The sequence below is a fragment of the Stenella coeruleoalba genome (genome assembly GCF_951394435.1).
Source record: "Stenella coeruleoalba genome assembly, chromosome: 12".
Lineage (NCBI taxonomy): Eukaryota > Metazoa > Chordata > Mammalia > Artiodactyla > Delphinidae > Stenella > Stenella coeruleoalba.
This window is the reverse complement of record NC_137158.1, coordinates 52,860,004-52,880,308: the sequence shown is the minus strand read 5'-3', so window position 1 is coordinate 52,880,308 and position 20,305 is coordinate 52,860,004. Positions and strand designations below refer to the sequence as shown.

At 36.8% G+C, this 20,305-nt stretch overlaps 1 protein-coding gene across 1 annotated transcript in view; it reads right to left on the bottom strand.

Annotated features, from left to right (window-relative positions):
* The window catches only part of NKAIN2 (sodium/potassium transporting ATPase interacting 2), a 966,228-nt gene that overhangs the window by 918,903 nt on the left and 27,020 nt on the right, over positions 1 to 20,305 (bottom strand). Inside the window, exon 3 of the mRNA XM_079939169.1 lies at positions 15,159 to 15,206. Within this exon, the coding sequence (XP_079795295.1) occupies positions 15,159 to 15,206 (48 nt within the window). The remainder of the gene's footprint in view (positions 1 to 15,158; positions 15,207 to 20,305) is intronic.

The window sequence follows — 20,305 nt, the reverse complement described above, 5'->3', positions numbered from 1 at the left end:
AATGCTACTTGCAGTAATTTTCATGATATCAAACAATAATCACAAAGGCCATCATCTTACTAACTACCATTCATTAAAACAGGGATACACGACAACCAGATAACCACAAATTTAGACTATACGTGCCGCGAAACTGAAGGTGAAAAAAAATAAAATTTATTTTATATTCCAGACTGTACCTCAGTTTTAACATCCCTGTAATGTTGGGGTTATAGGATCAACAAAGCTTTCAGGAAAATCATGAGACTTCTAGTTAATTCTCCAACCTGTATTAGCCTCACATACCTGACAAAAAGGGAGGGGTTTTATTTCAAGGTCTAAAATAAAAAGGCCATATAAATTTGACAGCTCATTTTGATAAGTGGAAAAAGAAGAAATCTAAAGAAATCAAGAATATAGGCAACATTTTAACCATTATATCCAATTTGTTGCCTTTAAATAATAGGTCACTTGAAACTATAAAATCCTGAAACATATTGTGGAAGGGTAAAAATGCACTTAATTGTAAAACTTCAAAACAATATAACCCTGATAATTGTTAAAAATGCATTTACACTTTGCAGGGTACAACTAATAAGGCCAACCTAAAATTCCTCAAAATATAGCCATCATTTTAATCGATTCACCATAAGTCTAAGCAATGCAATTAATTCTCTGGCACTTATGCAAGTTTGCTAAGGTGAATCCATGTGAACTCAGACATCATCAGGCAATATTTATGCACCTGGTACACAAATAGCCTTGTCACTCAGGAACTGCCTCCTTAATGCAAAAACACCAGCATATCTATCTCATTTCCATCATCCTCAGACATGGCACGTGCAGTACAGTAAGGGTGGCTGACAGGGAATGGTAGTAACTCTGGCTGGTCTATAAGTCTGACAAGGACACGTGGCAAATATGGTGCTCTGAGAAGTGTAGAGACCGCCAAACACAAAGAAAGGATGCTAGAAAATATCATTTTCCACCCATCACTTCCAGATCAATTTGCAACAGTCAAAGCCCTCTCCAATGACATTCATATAAAAACATGAATTTAAATGTTTGCTATTTGAATCGGTTTCCAGAATCAGTAGGAAATATGATGTCACCTTGGCAGTATTTTTTATGTGCCACCCAGTTTCTAAATGTCAGACTTAAAACATCCAAGAATATTTTTCCCTAACTTTGCCTCAGCCATATGTATTGTGATAGAAGGGCAATAATATTTGTTCACAATATTTTAATTCATCAAAATTAGAGATGAGACTCTATTAGGAAAATTCATAAACGCAGTAAGTTGAAAACCTACGGCAATCAGTAATATGGATTTCAGACAATGCAAATTTTGCTTAAGATATTAAATGTGCTTATGTAAAGGGATATGTTTATACTATTTCTTTACATAATATTTTACTTTATCACTTCCCAAACTCAGCTCTATCTGACTGATTTGGATTTTAGACTGCAGTCACATTCTGGACAAAACAGAGGTATGAATGCTGCTCCAAAGACAGTAAGGAGAATGTTTCTGTTTCAGTGACAGGTCCAGACCAGGATGAAAACAGGAAGAGTCACTGGGGTCCTGTCCCAGTCAAGGAAATGCCCAGAAGACCAACCTACTTTAGATCTGTCTCAGTGTTCAGAATCTTTCTATGAAAGGCCTGAAGATCTCATTAACTTAATGACCCTCCGATTCCATCCAAGAAAAGCACAGGAAATCACACGCCCTGTCCAGACTATGGAGCGCAACCCTGGTGCTTGGCCCTTCAGTTGTTCCCCATTAAGATCACAGGCCTTGCACAAATTACTTGCCCACTCTTGCAACTCACTTTTCTGATCTGTAAAATGTGTATACTGATGACTACTTTGCAAGGCTGCTTTGAAGACAAAATGTGATAATATATGTAAAGCATCTGGCACGCTGCCTGGCATATAAAAAGTACTTAAATGTAGCAATTACTGTTAACTAATAATTATCATTGTTAATATTTTGATATCCATAATAAGTCTGATCCATGGAAAATCTCCATTTCCAGCAAACAGTCAACACTGCTGTGGTGACATTTTTCCTCTGTAGAGAAGATAAAGCCAGACAACTTGGCATGCGGCATGTGTTCTAAAATTGTATAAGATACCAAAGGCAATGGAAAAGCAGATGAGAACATTTTAAAAATTAAAATGCCTTTTGATTGCTCTGCGTTATGTCCTGTGTTGCAGAGAGGCACTGTCAAAATCAGTAGCTTTATAAATGATGGATTTTGTACAGCATAAAAAAGCATGGCGAAGTATATTTCAAATTTTGTTTTGAAAGCATTGATTCCCATACATCTTTGAAATTAAATTTCCCTCATGGTTCACCTTTAAACCCCTTACCCTGCTCTAAGAGAAAAATAAGAAAAGGAAAATTCTCCTTTACAATGCCATCCAAAGGTAAACTGCAGATAAACATTAGGAATCACATAAATGCATTATTATACAAGTCTGATTTTCTCTGCTAAATATTCTTTTTGTCATTACTCCAAGTACTTGAGGGTCACTCATATTTATTTTTTTTCCTTGCGTTTTTGTAAATACAATGAAAAGGCTAGTGTTTCTAACACAGTGCTTTGTTTCTGTTTATCTGATAATGCAATAACCAAGATTTCATTACAGCATAATATATGTCTGTGGAATGAATGAATGGAATGTCAGGTCTAATTCTCTGCTTTCCTTTTTATTAATATTACATTTCCTATAGGTTTTCCCTTTTTTTGTGACCACTGCACTTGAGAAATATTGAGCAATTCTTACTCAGAATTTTTTTTTCTACTATGTCCTTTGCACGCAGGCTGAAGATAGCATTGAGTTTTTCTACTGTAGATTTGTGAATTATGTATAAAAATGGCATTGTGTTTTAGTAAACTTTGGCATATACCCACATGGTGAGTAAGCCTAAGGTGAAATTAGATTTTTCTTCACGGGGTAATGATTACATTCTCACTGTCACAGTAGAAATCTTTTTTTTCCCCCCTCAATGTAAAACTAATCAGTTGTAGGAAACTGATCAAAAAAATGTGGCATCCACATTAAAATATGTAATTTTATTTATTATACTGTGTGGTGCACAGTACACGAAAATGTGGGCTATGAATGGTGCTTATGTTGGGTAGATCAATGATGATATTCAACATGATGATGATGATACTGATCTATAGAATGTCTGGTGTTATCATTCTAAGTCTCCAAAAGTTGTGGCAACCTTTTTTTGTATTTAATTAATGTTGTTAACAGCACACATTTGACTTGTTCCTTTCTTGCCTCCAAAAATTTATTTGGAGCGCCACATCTACTCTACATACCCAAAATTCCTTAAAGGGGTTTCCATGACAATGTGTATGGATAGTAAAGTCCTGGAAGAGATTAGAAATGTTTATCTTTGTCATGGACTCTTGGAAAGAGGAGCTTCTACTAAAATACAATGGGTGTGGTTCACGCAAAGAGGAGTTAGAGCAACTAAGCAGTGAAAAGGCTATTTCTCACCATGAGCATGGGTACAATGTCCTTTGATTACTCATTGTCTCAATTCAAAATCCTGGTCTCTATTGCTGACATTAACTTGTAGGACCACCACTGGCCCTTAGCTCAGAAGAAAAAAAAAAAAAATTGGCAACTTGCAAGTGCTGGTATCAGCAGTTGTCTTCTGATCCTTCCCAGTTACGTAGGCGAATGTGATTTAGTCCTTTTTACCTTCAGACATCTCAAGTCAGCTCCTTAAATAACAGCTAATCTGGATTCGTGCCATCCTTGCTGTTTGACTGAGCCCAGGAGGGTGTTCTGTAATGAGTACCATGAGTGAGTTCTGATCACATCCAATAGCATTCCCAGCGCATATATTCTGCAACTTGATATACAGGAACAGCAGTGATATAAAGAAACACTTGAAGAAAGAGAAAAAGGAAAAAATAAACCCTGACTCATTCATTCAATCACTGAATAAATATTGTTAAAGGCACTCTTTTGAATATTTTGAATAAGGTGTTGCAGGGGTTAGTGACAGAAAAGAAATGACATAACATATTTGCTTTCAAGTAACTTCTAATCCAAGAAATAATTTAACACAGAAGTTAAAAGAATATGGCACCCCTGTCCATATCCCCTTGGATCCCTTTACCAGCTTTCTGCACACGAGCTCCAATGAACTCTCATCCCCAACATCAGTATCTGTAGCTTCTTGTTAGAAGGCTGCCCCCAGGGCTGCCAGAACTGCTTTGACTACACCCGTGGAGAGTGCTAACCACCAGAGAGTTGGTGCTACCTTCCCAGCCTCAGCCCTTAGCCAATGAGTAAAGGGATGGAAACATAAACACTCCACTCTCCTTGCCTCCTAGTTGGGACAACTCCATGGTGTGCCTCACACTGTCTCAAGAGCTCTCCTGCAAAACTGAGTCATGTTATCCCCACCCCGTGGGTTTTTCCTAGAAGTCTCATCCTTGTTTGTCTTCCTTCCATTCCATGTCTACTTCCTCACCCTGAAACTGCTTTTTCTCCAGAAATACTTCCTAATACATCACTTTCAGATGAAACCCATTTCAGGGACAGCCTATGGAGGCAGGCAGCTATTAACAGGACTATTTCTATTATTACTAAGGGTGATTGAAAATGATACAGAGACGCATGATAGTTTTCCTAAAAGTTAAGCAAAATGATAGGACTCATTGAACAAGTACAGCAAAGTAAAGGGAAATCAAGTTGTCAAACTCTCAAAAGCCCTTGAGTGTCAAGAAAATGAGCTTGTAACTTATTTGATAGAAGATGAGAAATTATTGGAAGGTTTTAAGTAAGACAGGCCATGTCATATGACTTTAAAAGTTTAACTTGAATAATTCAGTAGAAATATCACTAAGTCCTAGAGCTTTTCTGTTCATTATGAATGTAATATAAGTGGAACCTCTTCAAAATTAGCAGAGATGCTGTGCTTTACACTCCTTTCTCTCCAAACATGGATGCTGGTATAAAGCATATTGAAGAGCATGGCTGACTCTCCAGAATTATATCTATTCTGAAATGGGGGTACACTCTGAAAGTAAACACACATCCCTGGTCTCAGTCAAATTATCCCCAGTCCTTAAATAGGATACATTCACACTTTAAAGTCATACAGAACTTAGCATTAGTCTGTAGATTCCTTGTCTCTTCTTCCTTAGTATCCCATTGTTGCGCATGGCTATCTGACAATCCAAGCTATATGCTCCAGTACAGGAGCATCTGTCTAAAGTTTCTAAAGCATCTTTCATCTTTTAGCCACAGATAATAGTAAGATAGTTCCAGACATTGACGAGTATAGTTTCATAACCACAGTGTCACACACTTTGAGGCAGTATTCCCACCTTAGTCTAACAGTACCCACGGTTATAATGGCTTTTTAATGAATACTTGCTATTTATTTCTTGGCTACAGATGGAGTTCATTGCTCTAGGCACTAGAATGTTGCTTCCTGATCATTTATAAAGGTCCTCATGTTTGAAGGACTTGACACTGAAACCAGCAATTCTCACCCACACTGTAGCATGGAATCATGTGGGAGCTTTAAAAAAAAAAAAAGACTCCTAGGCTCCATCCCATCCCAATCACCTCGGCAACGGTATTTTTTTTAAAGCTCTTCAGGTGGTTCTTAATGTGTCCAGTGTAGATAACCACCAGTTTAGACTGAGAGGTCTGATTTTTAGATATATAAATTTTAATATTAAAATGGAGAATTTTGGGTGACAGTTGGTCCAACAGATAAATACAAGAATACGTATGTAAAATTCCTGTCAGTTTATAAATTGTTCTCACAAATATCATCTCTGTGAGACAAAAATAAAATGATTTTAATCATTCTAAAGAAGAGGAAACAAATACTAAGAAACTTTATGTGATATACTCAAGGTCTTATAATAATAAGTAGTAGAGCCAGGACACAACTTCTACTTCCAGGCACAGAGTTGCATCTACAAAGGAACATGCCACTTGGTTTGATGCATCAAAACATAACATCCTAGCAGGGAGGGAAGAATGAATAGGCAGAGAACAGAGTATTTTTAGAACAGTGAAATTACTCTGTATAATACTATAATGATGGATATATGTCATTATGTCCTAAGCCATAGAATACATAACAGCAAGAATGAACCCTAATGGAAACTATGGACTTGGGGTGATTATGATGTATCAATGCAGGTTCATCAATTGTAACAAATGTACCACAGTGGTGGGAGGTGTTGACAATAGGAGAACCTATGTATGAATGGGGCAGAGTGTATGTGGGAAATCTCTGTACCTTCCTCTCAATTTTGCTGAGAACCTAAAATTGCTTTAAAAATTAAGTCTTTTAAATATATTAATAATAATAACACCCTTCAGATCCCTATGTTGAATAATGCAACTACTTGTGTATATTAATTTTTTGTTTTGCTTGGCTGAAATATTTTAATATGAGCTACGGAGAAGAAAATCATTACTATTATAAGATTCAATCCCTTTCTACCATCTTTCAGCAAATTGGCATGAATATATTGAGAATTCTCCCAAGTCAGCTTATGATAAAATGCCTTCAAAGACTATAGAATATGCTTCCTCTTATACATGTTTATTAAGCAAATACTTTTACTATGGTAGATACACATGCATCGATAATGGCGACCCAGGCCGATTTAGAAAGAGATGCAAGCACATTTGGGGGTTACTAGCCTTTCAGTCATGGTCTAGAACTCCGAGGTAAAAAATCTGTGCCTAGGCAACAATTTCCTTTGGTTCTTAACCATCCTACACAGTGCTAGACTGAATGACCCATAAGGGCACATTCATCCTTGGACCCCCATCTGCAAGGATACAAGGCAAAGAGTGCTTGGCAAAGAGAGGGCACTCACTAGATATTTGTGAAAGAAAGAATAATCAAGAGATAGGTGTGTGTGTGTGTGTGTGTGTGTGAATACCTCTAGGAAAGAGATTTCCAACAGTATTTTCCATTAGCAACCTCCCCAGGAAACCTGGGTTTGAAGAATATTGTAATGACAAGGAGTCCACAGTATACGTGCAAATACTGCTTGCTCCTTTTTTCTGAAGAATTTACTGCTCTCATAACCTGTATGAAGCTAATTTTCCTTGATGCAATGTTGATATAAAAAACGTTTTGGGGGACTTCCCTGGTGTCACAGTGGTTAAGAATCTGCCTGCCAATGCAGGAGACACGGGTTCAAGCCCTGGTCTGGGAAGATCCCACATGCCACGGAGCAACTAAGCCTGTGCACCACAACTACTGAGCCTGGGCCCTAGAGTCCGCGAGCCACAACTACTGAAGCCCGCGTGCCTAGAGCCCGTGCTCCGCAACAAGAGAAGCCACTGCAATGAGAAGCTCGCGCACCGCAACGAAGAGTAGCCCCCGCTCGCTGCAACTAGAAAAAGCCTGTGCGCAGCAACACAGGCCCAACCAGCCAAAATTAAATTAATTAATTAATTTTAAAAAATGTTTTTTATTCCTATTAGTATCCAATCACTTCTGTCATCACAACAGAGATAATATCACCTCTAAAAGGCAAAACACAGATCACAAAGGATTAGAAGTCTATGCAACAGATGTCTACAAGTTAGACTAGACAATTTCAAGAAAAGCCCAAGGGCTAGAGTATTTAAATAAAAACAGCACATAGCTACATATATCTCTCCCTTACTTGGCCCTATGTTCTCATCAGAGGAGAAGTATTGGGCTCATTTTTTAAGCAACGATGTAAACACACTACCCTAGTTGGGTTGGCAGGAGGAGGGTGATATCTTTAGCCTATGAGAAACTAAGTTAGCAAGGAAAACCATTCATTCTAGAGAGTTTCACAGACTTTTCCATCACGTCTAGGTTTACATACACCTAGAAATGACAGGGTTGATAAAGTGTAATTCCAATTCAGCATAACATGTTGAGTTCTGCTCCAAGTGCGGCACATTAATAGGGCAAAACAAAAGATAGTTCGCTTCTAGTTACAAAAATAAGATGCATATAAAACACTCAAGTAAAAATGTAAGCTTCCAAAACCATAGTTATAAAACTACAGTGCCCAGAATTCAAAGAAGAGAGAGATTAGCATGAGTCAGAGAGACCTGGCAAAGCTTTCATGGAAGATGAATGAAGAGTATTTGAAGAGGCTGAAGAGAAAAGAAAAAAAAAAAAAAAAAGGTTTAAATATAAGCTGAATAATAGAAACCAAAATTTTACATAACTTTGTCAAATTCATCTTTTTATTTAAAACCTTTTATCATCACTGATATGGCCTCTTCTCTATAACTAACGGAAGTATGAGATATATAATAAAAATCAAGAAAATGAGAAATACAAAATATGCAATTCACTTGAGATAAATAATACAGTATTTGGCATAAGTATAAAAAGAAAATATACCACATAAAGCAAAAAAACTGTTAAATCTACTTCTCATGTCACTTTTATATTATTCTTTTTGATGACTGCATGTCTACTTATGAAATGCTTGAAAGTTATTACATTTTATTTCTGTCAAAAGACTTTTAAGCTATTTGAATCACATGGCTTTTTTTAAAACTATCACAGATGACTGAATTCTTTATATTATTGAATTGTTTCATGTCATAGAAGATACACATTTGATAGTATTTGTATTCACACCCAATTCAGAAAGGTAGCAAGCTATCAGCAAATTAAAAAAAAGTACATATATTGATTATACTCCAAGAATACAAACCTATAATCAGAATATTCCACTTCAACATCTATTTGTCTCAAAAGCCTAAAATGACCCCTCAAAAAATCAAAAGGTATCTATTGAGTTGGGATTTAAAGATGTCTTCCAATTAACATCTTAACACAGATTTCTTCTTGGGTAATGTTTAATTCTTTCGTTCGATATTCCCTCTGCCACTCAAACTAAGTAATCTAGTTCAGTTTCACTTGTTGAGATTTAGCCACAGGCCTGCCTACAATAGCAAATATCTCCTCAAATGTTTCTAAACTGGGAATGATTCTTGATGAAGAGTATAACTCTAATATTGTATAAATATGGAAGCCATATGATGATATAAAAGGGACTCAAAATGGTACCTTAGAAATTATCCAATCTGTTAGACTTGCACAACAAGGTTGGGAACAGATCACCTCTTAGCTTCCTTCCAGTATGAAAATTCTATGCTGCTAGTGTGATATGAATAAATATGTAAGCTTGGCCATCAACTCCAGATTGGTGACTTTCTCCAGATAATGCCATTCATGATCAAGCACATATATGTCCATGTGGTGTGATTAAGCCCTGCCCCCTCTCTCCTATACATCCCCTTTGTGCTAATCTAAGCCTGGAGAGCCTGAAAGTTATTTCACCTGTTCAGAAAACACACACACACACACACACACACACACACACACACACACACACACACACACACACATATATGTTAGCTAAATGGTTAAGGGGAGGCATGTACTAGAGATTTGGTATAGACCAGCATCTAAAGGGGATTTTGGCAGGAGATGCAGACAATGGAGAGAAACAAACCTATAAAAATGGGGATGCAAAATCCAAATTCCAATACCTAGAAGATATTAGTGAAAATCAGGTAGAACTAACTCCTCCCTCATAACCTGTGTTATAGCCAGACATTTAGTTCTTCAATATGCCCTGTATATCAGGTTCCTTCTGCCCAAATCCCTCTCCTCCCAGCTCTTTAGCTAACACTTCTTCAAGACTTAAAATAACTATCAGTTTGTCCAAGAAGCTTTGTCCAAGTTTCCAAGGCAAGTGTGGTTATCCTACTATTTTGTTATATCATCCTGTAACCCCCTTCTCATTTTAACATTTAGCATACTATATTGAAATTGCCTATTTATTTAGGTCTATTCCATATCAGATAGTGACCAGAAAAACAAAATACCTAGTTGGCTCACAGTTCAGGCAGATAAGATATTAGTGTTACATCAGAGGAGATATACTGAGGATAAAAACCTGAATTTCTTATTCACAGTTGTGGTTCTTATCCCAAGCACAGTGACTGGACAACAAAATAACAATGAAGTATTGGATACCTGAATAAAGAAGTAAATCAAACAAACAAACAAAACACTTAGGTCCCAAGAAACCAGCAAACCAAGGCATGGATTGTGGCACTGGGTACACAAGACCAGGACCTAGTTAGTAGGTCTGGGATACAGGACTAGACCAGACAAGAGGAAGGAGGCTCATTGCTAGAGGAGCCCAGTAGAAATTTAGAGGAAAAACTCCAGACACACAGACTTCAGAACTCACTAAATAATGGCATAGGGGCCCTCAGATGTCCCTAGTTTCTGAACAAGGATGATACTCCAGCGTGGAGCACAGCTAATACTCTAAGTGGAGGTTAAATTTAGAGGACAACTGTGAAGAGAATTAAATCAGTCACCATTGCCAAAGACATCCAGATTCAGAAGGGGTTAAGTTCCCAGGAAGTTCAAAAGAATATATTAACCTAATTGTTTATACACTGCTATACACTGTTACGGAATGAAAGTTTGTGTCTCCCCAAAATTCATATGTTGAATCCCTAACTTTCAGTATGGTTGTGTTTGGAGATAGTGAACCTGTGCTCCACAGGGTTAAAAAACCCTAAAACTGTGCCCCAGAGGGTTAACAGAAACTGGTGACTAACAGAAATTCTTGAGCTTGTCACACAGAACAACTTGTTAAAAACCCCTCCACTTGTAACTTGCCTTCACTGACCAAGTTCACCTTATTTTTTGGACTCCTTAACAACCCCTATAGATAATGTCTCTGACAAAAGAGTCACTATAGTAATGGGAGGCTTAGGTTGTTTTCCAGGAATTTGGAGTTGACCTCTGTCCAGTTCAAGCCAGCTAAGACTGTTTGGGACCACCAACCCTAAAACAGGGCCTGCGTCTGATAAATGACCTTTTAGATGTCAGAGGGCCAAAAACCTCACCCTTGCAGATCATGCAAAAGAGGCTCCGTTTTTGAACATGCGTCTCGTGAAGAAGCATTTAACTCAGATATGCCTGCACAGAACACCAATTACCTCACCTTTTCCTTACTTCCATTCACCTTTCCCCACATCTAAGCCCACCCTGCTTCTTTATCCCATAAATATCTCAAGCCCCTCACAATCAGGGAAGCAGATCTGATATTAGTTCTCCCCTCTCCTCACTTGCCCACCTCTTGAATAAACCCTTTCTCTGCTGTAAACCTCAGTGTCTCAGCATTTGGCTTGCTGTGTATCAGGCAAACAAATCTGGTTTGGTAACAATAGGGCCCCTGAGGAGGTGACAAAAGTTAAATGAGATCACAGAGGTGGGGCCCTAATCTGAAAGGGCTAGTGCCCTTATAGGAAGAGGAAGATACACCAGAGCTCTCTCTCCACCACTGAGGACACAGTGTGATGAGGTATTTGCAAATCAGGAAGACAACACTCACCAGGAACCAGATCAGTTGGCACATTGATCCTGGACTTTCCAGCCTCTAGAATGGTGAGAAATAAATTCTGTTGTTTAAGCCACACCTTCTGGGTTTTGTTATGGCAGCCCACACAGACTAATACATATAACAAAATTAATTTTTGTGTATAACATCTCAAACTAAGTCGAATAAAGTTTGTCTTGTCAGCATTATTTTACCACTTTGGAGGAGAGCAAAACTGGATAGCTACAGATGCAGATGTTAGTAAACAAATACTCCAAAAATCACAGCAGGCTAATTGACACTCCCACCTCATCTACTATGGAATTTGCCCACTATCTGCTAGGAATAGCCAACAGTTTCTCGGCCAACAAAATTGAGCTCTCAGTGATGCTTTCTGAACCCATTTTGCATCTGTCATTCTGTAAAAGTCATGCTATAGCTGCTTCCAAAAATGCATGACTGACAAGCTTACACAATAACTGACCTAAGAAAACTCAAGCCAAGTTCTTAACGATGATAGAGGATCCCTTGGGTATTCCTACTGTTAGCTCTGCTGTTTTTCCTTTTGCTGATGAAAATGATCGAAAAGTTCTAAAAGTCCTCAGCAGCCTGGGTGTTGAGGGTTATTTAGGACTGTCTCAGCAGTTGCTGAAGTGAAGTGGGTCCTCTGGCTCTTGGCTGTATTACTGTCTTCAGGAGATGTGAGCCTTCCCAGAATGTCACATCCGGGAATCCTCCTCAGACTGCGTACAGCCTTACTGTTGATGATGGATGGATGCCATAAAAGAAAGTTATTGAGGTGTGAATTACCATCATAACTGAATCCTTCCCTGCAGTGATAAGGGCAGAGGCCTGCTTAGTTTCCAAAGGAGCTATAATATATAGCACTGTAAAATAGGTCACTCCCTTCAGCCTTATTTGCCCATATTTAATTATTATGCCTTAAAAAAGCATACACTCTACTCTGACATCTCACTTTCACAACATTCACTATACAGTAGAGTTTGGTATTAAGCCAGTTTATTTTGGACTCCATCCAAGACAGTTTAATTAAGAATATCTAAAGTGTCTTGTTATGAGATGATCTTACCTGCAAATTGGTCCCACTGAGAGTGCTGTGTTAAAGTTCCCAAAGATATGGTCCCATATCTTTGGGAACTTTAACAGGAAGGAAGGAAGGAAGAAGGAAAGAAGGAAGGAAGGAAGGGGGGAGGGAGGGGGGAGGGAAGAAGGAAAGAAATTTAAGCTTTTTCTTCTTCTTCTATTTGTATACATATATTGCTCTGTTCACTGCTATCAGACTAGGCAATTTTCTTAGTGCAAGTGTGAAAGAGCAGTTCTGCTAAGGTCCAAAGGCAACCAAGTTTGGGGATGTGTACTGGACTTGCCATTGCACTTAAAACACACAAAAGGAAGAAGTTCTACGGGTCTGCAACCTCAGTCAATTGTAAAATGGAAAGAACAGTAATAATTCTAACGGTCTAAAAGAAATAATTCATTTCCCTTTTGCATAAAGCTATAAAATCCTATCTAGAATATATTTTGAATATTTTTCTAACAGCCCTACTGGAAACACTGAAGAGGGGTACATAAATTATTCAAATACCAAATAAAATTAATGAAGGTGTTCCTTTCTACTACATGCAAATCCCAGAATGATGAAATGAAGTCTTATAGCACAAATTTTCCCCTTTTGTTCCCCAAAACTAGAATACATTTTGGATATTCAATAAAAGCCTATATAATGCATTTGTTTTTCTGAGTACTATAGAAGGCTAAAACTGTGTATTTCAAAACAGGAAAAGTACCTTCAATACACTTTAGATGTTTGACATCCAGGACTCCTTTGTCTTTATTTTGAGAAAGATAATAATTATATAAGCAATTAGTTGGCATGTTAAAAATGTAACCAGGCTTTATATATTACAAAACTGTAACCAAACATCAAACAATTAGAAGTTTTCCCTCAATCTAACATCCCTTTTGGTATAAACATGTGAGTTTTTTGCTTACATTTTTGCAAGCTTAAAAATCCATCTCTAAGTGAAAGAGAAAACTGCGTGTTTCATTTTTTCCCTATGTGTGTATAATTTTTTGGCACAAGAGATGTAATTTATATGTAAATTTTATGAATACAACTTTCATAGTTTAAAAAAGTAAATATTTTTAGAACATCATATAATCATATAAAGAATACAGCATTTGCCTAAGTACTCTTTGGATAATAGTAGTAATTAAACATATACAAACATACGTGCTAAGATGTGCACATACACATGAAACCTTTGACAATTACAGTCCTGCCATATTTAATGAATTCTATGGGTTATAAAGAAACTACTGAAGAAAAAAGTTCCAGAAGTCATTATTATTTTATGCAAAATTTTGTCAAATATCTATTTAATTGAAAACAAGGAAAACAAAAACAAAAAAATGTAACAGACCAATTTATTTTTAGTCATGTCCAACTATAGGGGAGGTTTTGGAATGGTCGATTTATCTTTAAGGGGTTTATGTTTAGCATTTTTTTTCTGGAGGTCTGAATCATTTTTCCAAGTAAATTTGCTTATAACTTTAAGAGGCTCCTGATTTTGAAAAGTGGCATTTCGAGCATAGTAACACCTTTCATCATCGTTTCTATATTCTCTCTGTTAATAAGCCCTCAATAAATACCTTGTGAATAAAAAAGGGGGCTAGAAATACTTTAAACTAGTCAGTTATTAAAACTAGAATTATTAGCTAACAGCAGTGCTGAGAAAAAAAGAAAGCAAGGTTTAGGGTTGGGGGCAGCAGTTAACAGCCAAAATGAAAATAAATCTGGAAAGTTAGCAAAAAAAGACTGGCCTATTAAAGGGAACTATGAACTCTAAGAACTGTAAAAAAAAAGAAACAAAACAAACAGATGTATGCTCATTTTGTATTGTTTAGGTGTAACCCTACAGAAAAAATAGGATTGATGTGCACACTCTCTCTAGACACATTTAAGCATCTGAAGATTGTCTGCTATCAACATTTTCATAAATGAAGTTCTCTAAATCAAGTCAAATTAAAAGTAGAACTTTTATACATAAGGGGTTTATAAAGCATTTTAAGCAACTCCATTATATTTTTTCTTAAATTACGAGAAAATTTTAGATTATAAATTTTAAAAATGGGAAAAATTACTTTGAAATGGCCTCTTTATTTTTGTTTCTTTTTTTGAATATTCAGGTTCTGACGTATCATTATGACTTTTCAAGACACTTTTGCCTCCTGCAGGTTTAAGATGTGAGGGCATGCTCTGCTCTGCCAGCCTACTGAGCTGACCAAATAGGACAAGCAGAGTCCCGTCCCCCTAAGCAGGACAGGATGGTTGCTGCCCTCAGTTTCGTGCTGCTCTGCTCCCTGGACGTGAAGCTCAGCAAGACTGGCTCCACAGCAGACGGAGCTGAAAGCCAAGTATGACGGGCAATTCTGCAGGTTAAGTTGTGAGACAGGGGTTCCTCCACATCCAAGAAAGCTCACTGCTAGCCGCATCCCTAAACAAGCAAAGGAAGAAAGAACGAGTTCTCTCGTCTAATCTTGGGAGGTAAACTGCCTTTTCCTGGCACGCAAAGTGAAACCTCACACCCTTTGTAAGACACTTGATTTCAAAAGCGCATTTGAAAGGCAATTACCCCTTAAAAAAAGATTCCCAGATCCCCAACCCCCTTGGCAGAACTGTAACAAAAAACACTGCTTTAACTACACGATCCCTCCATGTGCCGGTTCGCTTACCGTGTCTCTGTTGACAGACTGTTTTGCCTGAGGCACATTAGTTTTACTCTGTTTGGGAAATGAAATAAATATATTAGTTATTTCTTATCAAGTGGCATTTTATAGTGTATGCTTTTTCTCGAAAATAAAATAAAAAACCTTCCTAAGAGCAGAAATCTGACATAACTCAAATAAAAAATGACTTCCTTCATTCAGACAGCAGCAGGATGTATGATTATAACTTTTATATCAAAGATGGCTTCCTGCTTTCTTGTTCAACAATGGAAGGAAAAGGATACTGTTCAATTATATAAATCACCCCTCAGAATTTATGAGGTAATAAAAGCTAAAAAATACAGATTCATAAAGAAGAGATTTTATGAAGTAGCATTCAAAATCATTTCAGTTAATTTCTCATATATATTAGAAACAAAAAGGCTGACTTCAGGACTTTAGCTTCTCCTTATTCATTTATTAAAACATCAAATTACTTTAATCCAGGTCTCTTTTTCTCAAAGATAAAAGAGAAAATTAAAAATCACTGTTGCATTCATGAAAGAAATTTTTGGCGTCTGATTTCTAAGAATACTGCATTACGTACTTTGCCGATCTTTTCTGGGTAAACTTTTCCTCCTATTATCTGCCACTGCTTCAAAGTCTTGGTTCTTCTCAAGATCCTACTAACCAGGTATAGTTGCATATGTAACTTTTTAAAATAAGCTTGCCCTCTTTCTCAAATCAAAGCCAAGTTCCATCTACAAAACTTCTCACAATTAGTGCTGCTGTTTCCATGCATAAGGACTTCTTGGAAAGAATATTATGGAGGAGAGTTTTCACATCACTTTCCACAGAACAGAATGTTCCACAGTGGAATGGTAATGAAAACTATCTCAGATTTCCTCTGAGTAAGAAAAAGTACAACACTAAAATGAATAAAACAGGGAAAAAATTCAGAAAGAAAAATGTCATAATGTAGTAAGGACTTTAGTGTTAACTCTTGAGTGATAGGGAGACCAATGAAGCATTCTGAAGGGAGGAAAGATACGAATTCTTGTTATAATACAATCAATCAGACTGCAGTGTTGAAAATGTCACATGCGTAGAAATCGAGCAAACATCCAAGAGAAGAAGCATTGGCTTGGACCAGAGTGGTGGCAGAAGAAATGAGACATAATTGGAATCTGGATATATTTTGAAGGTAGAGCCAACATGATCTCTTGATGGATTCCATGTGGGTAGAAGAGAAACAGAGTAGCCAAGGATGAGTCCCAAATGTTTGGTCTAACAACTAGAAGGGGAAAATCCCCTAGAAATGGGGATGGGAGGCTGTGGGAGTAATGGGTCTGGAAGCAAATAGTAGGACACCCTCTTTGGCACGTCAGGTCTAGATACACATTATTAAGAACCACTTTCCCCAAGAATATTGTAATGATGCAATATTTCTAAATGAAAAAAAATCAGGTATAAAATCAAATGTGCAGTGTAACTCAAACGTTGAGATATCATGCATACCAAAAACATACTGTTCTTTAAAGTGTAAACAGTTAACACTAGTTATTTCTAGACAGTAAAACAAAATATAGGTGCTTTTTATTTTCTTCTCTATACTTACACTGAACATAAATTACTTTTATAATATGAATAAATATAATAATACCTCAAATATAATATTTAATATTCTCAGATCACATTCTAATGTCAGTATTTATTCATTTACTTCTCAAGATTATTTTAAGGCACATCTTTTGTGGGGTTAGAAAAATGAGTCAGAGGTGGTCTGGTTTCTCAAGGAGCTCTTTAATTTTATTGAAGTATAGTTGATTTACAATTTTGTGTTGATTTCTGCTGTATAGCAAAGTGACTCAGTTATACATATATATCCTTTTTCATATTATTTTCCAATATAGTTTATTACAGGATATTGAATATAGCTCCCTGTGCTCTACAGTAGGACCTTGCTGTTTATCCATCTTATATATAGTAGTTTACATCTGTTAATCCCAAACCCCCAGCCCTTCCTTCCCCCATCACCACCTTCCCTGTTGGCAACCACAAGTCTGTTCTCTATCTCTGTGAGTGTTTTTGCTTCATAGATATGTTCATTTGTGTTGTATTTTAGATTCCACATATAACTGATATCATGTTGTTTGTCTTTCTGATTTACTTCACTTAGTATGATAATCTCTAGGTCCATCCATGTTACTGCAAATGGCATTATTTCATTCTTTTTTATGGCTGAGTAATATCCCATTGTATATATGTACCACATCTTCTTTATTCATTCATCTGTCGATGGATATTTAGGTTGCTTCCATGTCTTGGCTATTGTGAAAAGTGCTGCTATGAACATAAGGGTGCATGTATCTTTTCAAATTATAGCTTTGTCTGGGTATATGCCCAGGAGTGGGATTGCTGGGCCATATAGCAACTCTATTTTTAGTTTTTTTGAGGAACCTCCATACTGTTTTCCACAGTGGCTGCACCAATTTACATTTCCACCAACACTGTAAGAGAGTTCCCTTTACTCCACACCCTCTGCGGCATTTATTATTTATAGACTTTTTAATGGCCATTCTGACTGGTATGAGATGGTACCTCTCTGTAGTTTTGATTGGCATTTCTCAAATAATTAGCAATGATGAGCTTCTTTTCATGTGTCTGTTGGCCATCTGTATGTCTTTCTTTGAAGAAATGTCTATTTAGGTCTTCTGCCCATTTTCTGATTGGTTTTGTTGTTGAATTGTAGGTACTGTTTGTATATTTTGGAAATTAAGCACTTGTTGGTCACATCATCTGTAGGATGTCTTTTCATTTTGTTTATGGTTTCATTTGCTGTGCAAAAGCTTATAAGTTTGATTAGGTCCCATTTGTTTATTTTTGGTTTTATTTCTATTGCCTTAGAAGACTGACCTAAGAAAACATTGGTACGATTGTCAGAGAATGTTTTGCCTATTTCTCTTTCAGGAGTTTTATGGTGTCTTGTCTTATATTTAAGCCATTTTGAGTTTATTTTTGTGTATGGCGTAAGGGTATATTCTAGCTTCACTGATTTGCATGCAACTGTCCAACTTTCCCAGCACCACTTGCTGAAGAGACTGTCTTTTTCCCATTGTATATTCTTGCCTCCTTTGTTGAAGATAACTGTCCAAAGGTATGTGGGTTCATTTCTGAGCTCTCTATTCTGTTCCATTGATCCGTATGTCTGTTTTTGAAGGCACTCATTTTTTTTTAACAAACTTTTTAGTTTAGGAAAAGTTTAGATTTACAGAAAAGTTACAAAGATATTAAAGTTCTTATACACCCTTCACCAAGCTTCCCCTAATGTTAATATCTTGTGTAATGATGGTGCAGTTGTCAAAACCAAGAAACTAACATTAGTATAATGCCATTAACTAAGCGAACAATGCTGTTAACTAAAGACTTAATTCATATTTCACCAGTTTTTCCACTAATGTGCTTTATGCTGTTCCAAGTTTTAAGTCAGAATACCCCATCGCATTTAGTCACTGTGTCTTCTTAGCTTCATTTCAATCTGTAAGTTTCTTGTCTTCCCTTGTTTTTCATAAACTTGGCAGTTTCAAAGACTGCTGGTCAGGTATTTTGAAGTTCTTCAATTTGAATTTGCCTAATGTTTTCCCCATGATTAGACTGGAGTTACAGGTTTAGGGAAAGAATACCAGAGAGGTGAATTGTCTTTCCCATCACATCATATCAGGGGGCACGTGATCTTAACATACCGAGAACCTCTACATTTACAATAGAAATTTCTCTACTGTAAATGTACTATTTTCCTCTTTCCATACTTTTCTCTTTTAGAAATGAGTCACTGTGTCCAGCCTACACTCACAGGGAGGGAATTAAGCTTCACATTCCAGAATGGGGAGAACCTATATATCTCATATGACATTTTTCTGTAAGAAGAATTGTACCTTCTCCCCATTCATTTTTTTATTCAACCATTTATTAATATGAACTCATGGATATTTATTTTATGTTATCATATATAATTTTATTTTGATTCTTCCAATAATATAGTAGAAATAGGGAGGACACATATTTTTATCAATATTTTACAGATGAGTATATGGTTCAATATGTATAAATACAATTCACAACAGAGATTCAGGGTGAAGAAAAACCACAGAGTGTTTGCTGAAAGGGAGCAAAATATACGACCCCAAAATATGCCTCTTTAATTTTGGAGAGCTGGGTATTTTTAAGAAACAGCAGATACAGGAGAAGCTCTGAAAACTGTGTAGAAGTTAACCTTCTGTAAGAGACATTTGCAGTTATAAGGGGAATCTCTATTTGTAAGGGTGTCTCCTTCTCTGTACCTGGAAGAAAAGGATGACTAAATCTCTAGAAACTCTTATTAATGGAGAAGGCATTGACTTAAATCTGCATAACAACCATACCCTTGTTTACTGTGCTTTGCCTGAAAAACTCCCCTGTTTCCCCCCACCCAACATCTTTCTTTTGTCTTTAGCTGGAGATGGTATTTAAGATAGTGGCTTGGACCATTTGGGAAGCTTTGCTGGCTATCTCCCATGAATACAGAACACATACTTGTTCTTAACCTTTTGTTTGTTTTTCTCCTGTTAGTCTGTCTTTTATTACAGGGGAATGTCTTAGCCAAGAACCTAGAAAGGCAGAGGGAAAATTATTTTTCCTCCTCCAAACTCGTAATTATGCACCTCAGAGGGAACCCCATATGGGAACCTTTGGTAGCTTGGGCATAAAAATGAATTATAATAAAATAACACTTCAAGAGATATAGAATTTCCACAGAACTCTAGACAATAGTTGCAGGAGACAAATCAGTTGTCTTATAGGGACTACATTCTTTCCATTTAAGTCAAACCTAAAAGTTGGCTATGAGGTCATAACCACAAAATAAAGAATACACTCATTTATGCAATATGATGTCTATGCTTACGCATAAAGAGCCCCTTCCAAAATTGAAGAGTAAACCACATTTACTTCGCCTTATGTACTATAGAAAATATCTATGAAAAAGAATAAAAAAGAAGTTACTTTTGCCATGAGCGGAAAGCACACCCAAGGACATAAGTGCCAACCTCTCTTGGGATGGATAGAGAGGCAGATAGGTAGGCTGGAGATAAATTAATCTCATCTTCTATTTATTAAAAAAGTAACAACTATGAACA